Raw genomic sequence first — 8,897 nt, forward strand, 5'->3', positions numbered from 1 at the left:
GCATGGGGCACAGGTCACTTGCTGGAGGATTCTCTGCAGCTTGAGGTCTTTCAAACCACAATTTGAGGACTTCAATAACTCAGACATAGGTTAGGGTTTATACCACCATGACTTATGAGGAAAGGCAAGAGGTGAACTGGCTAGAAGATTTGGGGAGGGCAATTGGCCCTACCCTGCTGCAACTAACAGAATACTTAACGGCATGGGGGGAAAACTGAAGCCACAGATATTTAGACTTGATTGCTATTGTCTAATGACAGTACCTTAGTCTTGACATACAGTGAAATTCAGATAATGTTTGGATTTTTAGAATTCCGACCATGAAGTGAAATAGTAGCCAGAGTTACACAGATGGATAAGGAACTATTGCTGTTTAACCATTTGGTGACAGCTATTTCTTTAAGCTGAGACAACTGAAGAGCCAGGACAGGTGCAGTGTTTGGGATTTTGCTAAAGTGGAGGGTGCCTAGTACATCACAGAATCAGGGCTTTAGTGGAAGCATATATACATCAATGAACACTGAAGTTAGCAGCATCTCCTCAAGAAAGCCCCTAAACTAAAATGGTACAAATTAATTCAGGGGAGCTTTGAAGAAGTTTATTTAATGGCTAGCTCTAGTTAGTGCTAGTACTTCCATTTCATGATGCTAGTGAAGTTGAGATTAATAAGTGCACTGTGGGGGGGAAGAGAAACCTAGATGTGTGTCCTTCAAATGTAATACCTTATATAGTTACCCATTTGATTTTACTTCCTTTCATATCCTCACCTTTGAGTTGAGGGATATCTATTTCCTGTTCTCATTTACTTGCTTTACAGGTTATACATCTCATTTCAATTGGCTTCACCACTCGCGCGAGAGTAGTTGTGTGGTTGTTAGAACACAGTACATAAGGTCCCATCCTCATCTAGTTTATTAAACCCAATGTACTCAGCATTCATCTCTTTTAAAAGATGGAGACAATAATGAGCACATCTCCCCTGATTTATGAACAAGTACAAGAAGAATGTGTAGGGATTCCTTCTCTGCTGGTTTCCAAGAGAAGAGCCTGCTTAGCATCACACCAGCCCCAAAGAAACTAGTCACTGTACGGCTTCTTAGACTGTCTTCTTTCTGCTCCTGTTTCCTTCATACTATATAAGGGTTCCACAAGCTTGTTATGAACAAGCATTAAACCTGGTGCAGGGGGAAAAGGAAAGGTTGAGTATAGGTAATTAAGTGCAAGAAATGGAGGACTTTTGCTTTTAGTTATGGCCACTTAATATCCTTATGTTTCCCTCTTCCCCCCACAACCCTCAAAGTATTTTTCACCCCATCGCTGTAAGCTTGATATTGGAGTGTCAGAATAATTAATTTTAAAAACTCCTTAGTCATTTACCACCACTACAGACTAATAGAAATTTTTAAATCTAGTTTACATTCTGTAATGTACAGAAAGAGGGACATACTTCACTCAGCTTGGAGAAGTAAGCTAGCCTCACTCATTTCATTTATGGCTTCTAAGCAATAGCAGTTTCTAGTTTTGAGTTACTAACTCAACACAGGGTTCATAAAACTATAGTGGAATATTTAAATAAATAACATTTACATCTAAATGTTACCCTGAATAGATTTCTAGTCAATGGAGATTTTGGGGTTTTTTTGTTGTTGTTTTTTTAAACTTTAGGGTTGAGAGTTATTTGACAGCACTTCCTTCAAACAATTTTTCTGACAGGAAAGATTTGCTAAATTAAATGGTAGCCTTTAAAGCAGAAGTGGGCAAACTACGGCCCGCGGGCTACATCTAGCCTGGCCCCTCCCCTGCTATCCCATCCCCCCGCAGCAATCCCGCCACACGAGCAGCATGGCTGGCTGCGGCCAGGCTGCGATCTGCTGCTGCTCTGAGCAGCATGGTAAAGGGGCAGGAGGGGAGGAAGGGGGGTTGGATAGGGGGCAGTTAGGGGACAGGGATCAAGGGATGGTTGGATGGGGTGGAGGTTCTTGTGTGGGGGCAGTCAGGGGACAGGGAGCATGGAGGGTTGTATAAGGGGTGGCGCTCAGCAGGGCGGGGATCCCGGGTGCAGACAGTCAGGGGACAAGGAGCAGTTGGATGGACTGGGAGTTCTGAGGGAGGTAGTCGGGGCAAGAAGTGGGAAGGGGCAAGGCTGTGTGGAGAGGCACAGCCCTCCATACAGTTTTGCTACCCCAATGTGGTCCTCAGGCCTAAAAGTTTGCCCACCCCTGCCTTAAAGTATAGAAAAGCTAACTGAAAAAGTGGCCTGATCTGGCCAAATATTTACCTTTAAAGTATTTCACTGTTTTAACTTTGAGTTCTAGGGTGGCATCCTCATCACACACAAAGACAGTGCTGGGATGCTGCTGAAAGGCAGATACTGTCCACATGTGGTTTACTCCTTCCTCAATGGCTTTGTACAAAGCAAATGCTTTATGGGCTCCTGTGATTAGAATCATAACCTGAATTCAAAAACAAAACACAGGAATAATAGTTAGGTTTTGTGATGTACATTTAAAGGGAACACCCAAGCGTGATTTGAAGCAGTAGATGAGTAAATCATCTAAAGAAGAAAACGATTTAGTCCTCCCCAGCAGTGTTTCACTTCATTGACTGGGCACTGTTCACTTTGGCTGTATTGTTTTAGGTGGTAAAATTATGGCTTGCCTGGCCATTTTAAAGTTTACCCACCTGTTACTTTGAGCTCTCCCTTTAGTGTTTATGCAAGAGTAGACTAGAGCAGTTTAGAGGAGGTGATTAATGGTTATGAACTACAGGTGTAAAAATAAATTCAACCACACACCACCTTGTGACTCTCACAATTTGCTGGTATACCTCTGAGTTAGTCAGTGGTTCTCACACTTACCTTGTGAGATTGTCCCCTGGAAACCTCCCTTACCCAGCACCCTAGGCTAAATGCAACTGTACTCCATAGTTACATTAAAAATGTTAAAGCAGCATAATGGAAGCCACATGAATAAGCTCATTTTGATACAATGCGTATGGCTGTTTGGTCAGACCCTTCTTTTCTTCTCCCTGCATGTATGGTTTTACTTTTATTAGGACCAAAGCTCAGCCGTCATGCCGCATTTATAAGCCCTTCAATTTGTGTCTAATTTGAGCACGGCTACTTTGATCTTTGCAATCAAAGCCCCAGGAAAAAAAGCTATGAGGTAGTTGTGCAGGGTACAAGAAGGTAGGTTGTTTAGTTGAGCAAACTACACTTCTGGAAGTTCAGTTATAATGCCTGGGGCTGGGCTGCAGAAAGTACCACTGCTTGAAGACTAGACAACCTTTTGATGCTCCATGGAGCACGATATTAAGTCATTGTATTTTAATTCTAACCTCTCTAGCATCCATGACTGTGCCTACTCCAACTGTGAGCGCCATTGTGGGGACTTTGGAGAGGTCGCCATCAAAGAATCTAGCATTAGCCAAGATGGTGTCCATAGCCAACGTCTTCACTCTAGTTCTGGACACCAGACTTGAGCCGGGCTCGTTGAAGGCAATATGACCATCTGGGCCAATACCTGTATTGGAGACAGTTTAAGAACTGTGTCACAACCTTAACACATCATAGGAAACAAAGCCAACATCATTTTTACTGTAAGGATGGTATAGGCTCCTAAGAATAGTTACAGAATAGGTGAAGCACACTACTTTCATGCAAGAACTTGCAGCTTTGCTCAAGCTCCTGCTTCCCTTGAAGTGAATGGCATCCACTGCCAAGTAGATCAAAACCACTCTGCCATCATCCCCTACCCCTGCAGACTTTGAAGCCAGTCTATTGTTCACATTTTGAGACCCATCTACTTGAACAGGAGCCACATTCCACTGACGTGGTATGGCCATAAGACTTGGCCAGAGGTGGAACAGCTACTAGGACAACCTGAACATCTCACTGAGACAGGAAAAAACCCCAAACACACATACACCACAAGTGAGTCACCTATGCATAGCATTTGTCCCCATCAATGCCATAGAAGGGAATGGATAGAGGCCACACTTAATAGACAGGTGTGCTTACAGTAATTGGAAATGGGATGCACATGTGGCTTTACTGACTGCAAATCTAATAAGTGGCGTAAACAAAAAACAAAAATTCCCCAAAGTCAGCTAGAATTATGGCAAAAAACAAGGTTGTGTTCTCTCCAAGTCTGTTATTCTTTCAGATTTTCACCTCCAACAAAGAGTTCGATTCCACCAGCTGCTTTGATTTTCCCCTCAAAAGCATCACACTCCGCCTGTAGGTCAGTTGCATTTCCATCCAGAATATGGGTGTTTTCTGGAGAGATGTCAATGTGCTTGAAAAAGTTATTCCACATGAAGGAGTGATAACTTTCCAGGTGATCCCTTGGGAGACCTGTTGACCAGGAACATTTATTATTTCTTGTTTATATTACAGTCACACCTGCAGACCCCTTCAAGACACACGGCCCATTGTGCTGGACGTTGTACAAACACAATCCCTGCTTCAAATGCTTATATCCAAGGCCCCATTGACTTTCACACCCTGATTGCTACAGCTTTCAGGACTGGGGCCTCAACTGATAAGTGGGGGCAAGAGAGAGGGATACAATAACCTATATAAAAACTTTTACATACATTTGCATAGACATCTGGGGTTTTGATTACAAATTAATGCCAGTATCCCCATCTGCCCTTCAAGCTGGGCTTCCTTAACTTCCATGAGTTTAAAAAATAGTCACAATAGCTCCAGTAAGATCCCAGTGTTAGGGAGAGGCACATCATCCTAGTTATATGGATATGGTGCATTAACATTATGGAGCAGGTTCTCCAAAAGGGCAGATACACAGCAGGTCTAATATTTCTTGTCTTTACAACATTCTGCAGAATTATTGTTAGTCCAAGCTTGTTAACACTATGCCAAAACCAGAGAAGCGATTTTAGTCTGCTTAACAATCAGGGAATTCTTCCAAGAACTCCCCGATTGTTATAGAGTCATCCTTTATAGAACTGTCTAACCCTAACCCAAAACTCTCTATGATAATTTTTTCTGTGAATATTCTGTCCACTCAAATCAGGAAGAGAATGCAATAGCATTAGGGCCAAAGAGCAAACACACACACACATTTAGCACGTATGTTTGGTACCTTGATAACCAGAGGATTTGTTCACTTTTCTCTCTGAACCAGCTCTGAGAAGAGAATATTACATCACAACTTTACAAACAAGGCGATCCTAATCTAACATAATAGGACCACATGTCAGTAGGTCTAAAGTGCAGTCTTGCTGGAGTACTGCCTGTCTCTGTTATTAAGTACAGACAGTGCTGCAGCATTGTGTCCAAACCAGCCAAATAGCAGAAGTAGCAGTTTCCCTGATCAGAAGAAAGCTGGGCTAAAATGGGAACTTAGTAGATTGTATGTAACATCTTTGAACAGCATCTTCAGTGGACTTCTTTAATTATATACTCAGGTAGTATATCACTCAGCTTTTAAGAGAGTTATAGCTAATGTGATCTCTCTAATTGGAGGGAAAAGTTGCAGCTCGTTAATTTGTATTACACAGTATTCCAAATTCCTCTCTCTCTCCTCCCCATCTGATTTTGGGATCATTTTACATTGGGTTCTATACAAAGTGATTTTGAATTAACATAAATGTCTGATTTCTTTTGATTTTACTCACCAGAATAAATAAAGTTTAGAGCCAAAAAAGAAAAAAGCTGGATTGTGTCCTTACCACAACAGTTCATGAAATAAGACGACTCACCTACATATTCATCCATATTAAAAGTTTTCACATATTTGAAGGACAAGTCTCCATTCTTGTAATACTCAATCAGCTTTTTGTAACATCCTAAAGGAGTGCTTCCTAAGAGAGATACGGAGAATAAATTAAAAATAGTTAGTGGAATGACTGGAGACATTAAAAATCATTAAGTATAGCAAATAACACAATCACTATCACACGGTCTCTTTGGGCCTCAGACTCCCTATGTTTAAAATCGAGACAGCATTCATCTATCTTACAAAGCAGGGTGTTGTGAGACAGGCAATGTCTGAACACAGCTGCTTTGAAGATGTTTAGCACTAAATATTATAAAACAAAAATAAAAGCAGCCATATGTACTAAACAGTGGTTTTACCAAGACATCACATAAGTAGCCTGGGTGAGACCAAACTAGCTCTTACATGGTGTGGTGGGAGGGGCAGCCCAGTGGGTTGCACTTCTGATGCTGCCTCCCCAAAATCAAGAATGTGGTTAGATCACAACCCTAATATAAAAAAAAAATATGGAAACAAATCTACGTCAACTTTCGGAGTCCAGCTCCTGTTGCTCCAAGATTACAGACCCTTACTCCTTGAACTAAAGGAGAATCTCCATGATTAGCCATAAAGGGGCTATGACACACAGTTGAGCAATTATGATTCTGTTGAGTTGTAATATTGAAGATTCTCTTTTAATTCAAGTAGTAAGGGTCTAATCTTGTAAGTAGTTGAATGCGGTCTCTATTTTACACATTGAGGAAGCACACAGTTCTCCAAAGCACCACTGACTATTCCACTTATGTGAAGAGGTATTTCGTTATGCAATGCATCAGCTTCTATATTATTGTTATTTGGGAGGCATCACTCTATATAATTTATTTACTTTAAAAACAGAGAAAGGTTTCTTAAGCTAAGTAAATTATATAGACTGTTGCTCTCCAAATAACAACAGAAACTGCATAAGGAGACACTCCCTTCACATTAGGGGAATATTCTGCCACTTAAATGCTCCAACTGGTGAAACAGTCAGGATGCTTTACAGTTGATTAAACAGAGGGTACCATCAGCATCTTAATGAATCTTCTTTCAAACCCTACCTGTGGGAAGTCCAAGAGTGAAGTATTTGTAAGGGCCAGGGTTAAACTGGATAATTCGATTCCTAATGTATTTTGCAGCCCACTCACTGGCTTGCGCATAGTTCTCAAGAATGATGAGTTTCATTGTCTCCTGCACATTTAAAATAAGAAGCTTAAACAGAGGAGTTCACTTTCCTAAATTGAAATAATATTGGGAAATCATATCGCTACCAATTTTCCTGTCCAGTTACATTCTCTCTCCACCTCTCACTGCAAGAGATACATATAATATCTGAGTGCATTCATGAACCAAGTTACTTTGGCCCTGTGAAAGTAACACTGTTGGCCAATAGCAGATTTAAAAATTTTATTAAAGTAAATGTTTAAAATGAAATATACACAGGTTGAGAGGGAAGGTACTGTACATCTGGGGTCAGGCTTGGGTTATGGGGGGTTACAGATATTGGTTTGCAAGGATGAAAAGATAAATATCGGCATAACCGGCATAAGACCCCCAGATTGGGGTGCAGGTACTAAACCAAGAAGAATTAGCCACTAAGGATCGAGATTGCTCCCTAGGCCAAGTATTATTACCCCTATAGGGGCAGGAAAAGGCGCTTGGGTGTTACTATAGCATACAGTTTCTTGAAATGGTTGTGGCATTCTGGTATCTGGAAGAAAAACTGGATGTAGATTCCCTAAAGGATACCACCTTCCTCAAATCAGAGGAAGTCACAAGGGAAAATCTGACAGACCCTATGCCCTTTATTCTGACTCCTTCTCGCTTCCCAGCTATCACTGAATCTTGGGTGGTTATAGCTTGGCAGATGCCATACTAACTACAAGGGGTTCTCTGCAAGGCGCGGTGCCCAGAACCATGCCCAAATAGGGTGTACCACTTACCAAAGGGAAAGGAAAGGGGCAAGTTAACGTTGACCAGTAGCAGCATTAAGCATTACACCTAGTAGTTTGTGTTTTTTCAGGGGTATAACAGCTTCCTCCACAGGGACCCTGTCTTCTTTCCCCACCCCCACCCCCAAAATTTTTTTTCCTTATGAACATAGATCAGCACCAGTGGGGATGGGGAGAAAGGCAAACAATACCATCGGAGCAGCACTACCCTGGCTTCCTTTTCAGCCTGGCCTCCAATAGATCTCCTCATTTGCCTCGCCACATGCCAGCAGTGAGAGGATAACGATCCCAAATTAAAAGGAAGCTGGCATCTTGGCACTCTGGTGTAGTAAGATACAGGGAATGCAGCCTTCCCTTTGAACGCCACCCCCAGTCTGAAGACTTTTTTTTTTTGGGGTAGCTGTGTTGTCCTGTCCAGGCAATCCCTCTTTCCCAAGGGATGTGAGAGGCTAAGGCAGAAGGCAACCCAACTTTGGCTTGCAGGGTGACCTGGCCTAATTTACCTGACAGTGAAACTAAAGACAGGGTGGGTGTTCCCTGGATCCATCACGGGCCAATTAGTTAAAAACCCTAACAGGTAAAGGAACAAGGCCTGAGAAAGCCTGCCACCCAGAGAGTTGTTTCTGGAGAAGAGGATTCAGGCTCGGTCTTTAACATATATCCCTGCGGCGAGCTCAGGCCCCACCTCACACCCCCTCAGCCTAGGCCCGGAAGAGCATCGGGGGGAACCTTTCCAGTGTCGCACCTCTCCCCAGGGGCAGCTGGGTGGAAACCTCGCTCTGCTAGGAAAGCGTGTGCCCCGCTCCTGGACAGGGGCATTAAGCCTCCTTCAGGGGGGCAGAGAGGGAGCGGAAAGGCAGCAATCGGGCCCTTTCAAAAGGGGCAGGCACAGGCTGGGACCATGCCTCCCCGCTTCATCAGGGGCTACCGACAACCCCGCGCCCTCAGTTCCTGGCCAGAGCGCTAGGGCCCCTTGTGCCGGCACGGAGGGCGGTTACCCGCCCCTGGGCCGGCGGCTCAGCGAGCACCTTGCCCACGGTCACTGCAGGAGGCTGCCCGGCTGATCGTGGAGCCTTGCACTTCCGGCACCCCACGGCGCTGCACGGCCGGCGGTGGGAGCGGGAATTTAAAGCCCTTCCAACAAAGGGACGCCAGCCGCGTCCCGCCGGGCGCCATTTTAGCCCCG

General features: G+C 43.6%; 1 protein-coding gene across 2 annotated transcripts; it reads right to left on the minus strand.

Moving 5' to 3' along the window:
* Positions 1-6,959, minus strand: LOC123375550 (glucosamine-6-phosphate isomerase 1-like). 2 transcript variants are annotated; one of them, XM_045026512.1, is made up of 6 exons: positions 6,821-6,959; positions 5,725-5,826; positions 4,172-4,354; positions 3,337-3,521; positions 2,279-2,453; positions 1-1,175 (listed from the first exon to the last, which is right to left on the minus strand). In XM_045026512.1, exons 1-6 carry the CDS (start codon positions 6,942-6,944, stop codon positions 1,078-1,080), a joined length of 867 nt encoding a protein of 288 aa, XP_044882447.1. In that variant the 5' UTR covers positions 6,945-6,959; the 3' UTR covers positions 1-1,077. The 2 variants fall into 2 exon arrangements, with proteins under 2 accessions (XP_044882447.1, XP_044882446.1); XM_045026511.1 differs by lacking the exon at positions 5,725-5,826 and having other exon boundaries at positions 6,821-6,944.
* Between the last annotated feature and the right edge of the window lie 1,938 nt (positions 6,960-8,897).

The sequence above is a fragment of the Mauremys mutica genome, chromosome 8, assembly GCF_020497125.1.
Source record: "Mauremys mutica isolate MM-2020 ecotype Southern chromosome 8, ASM2049712v1, whole genome shotgun sequence".
NCBI classification, from domain to species: Eukaryota; Metazoa; Chordata; order Testudines; family Geoemydidae; genus Mauremys; species Mauremys mutica.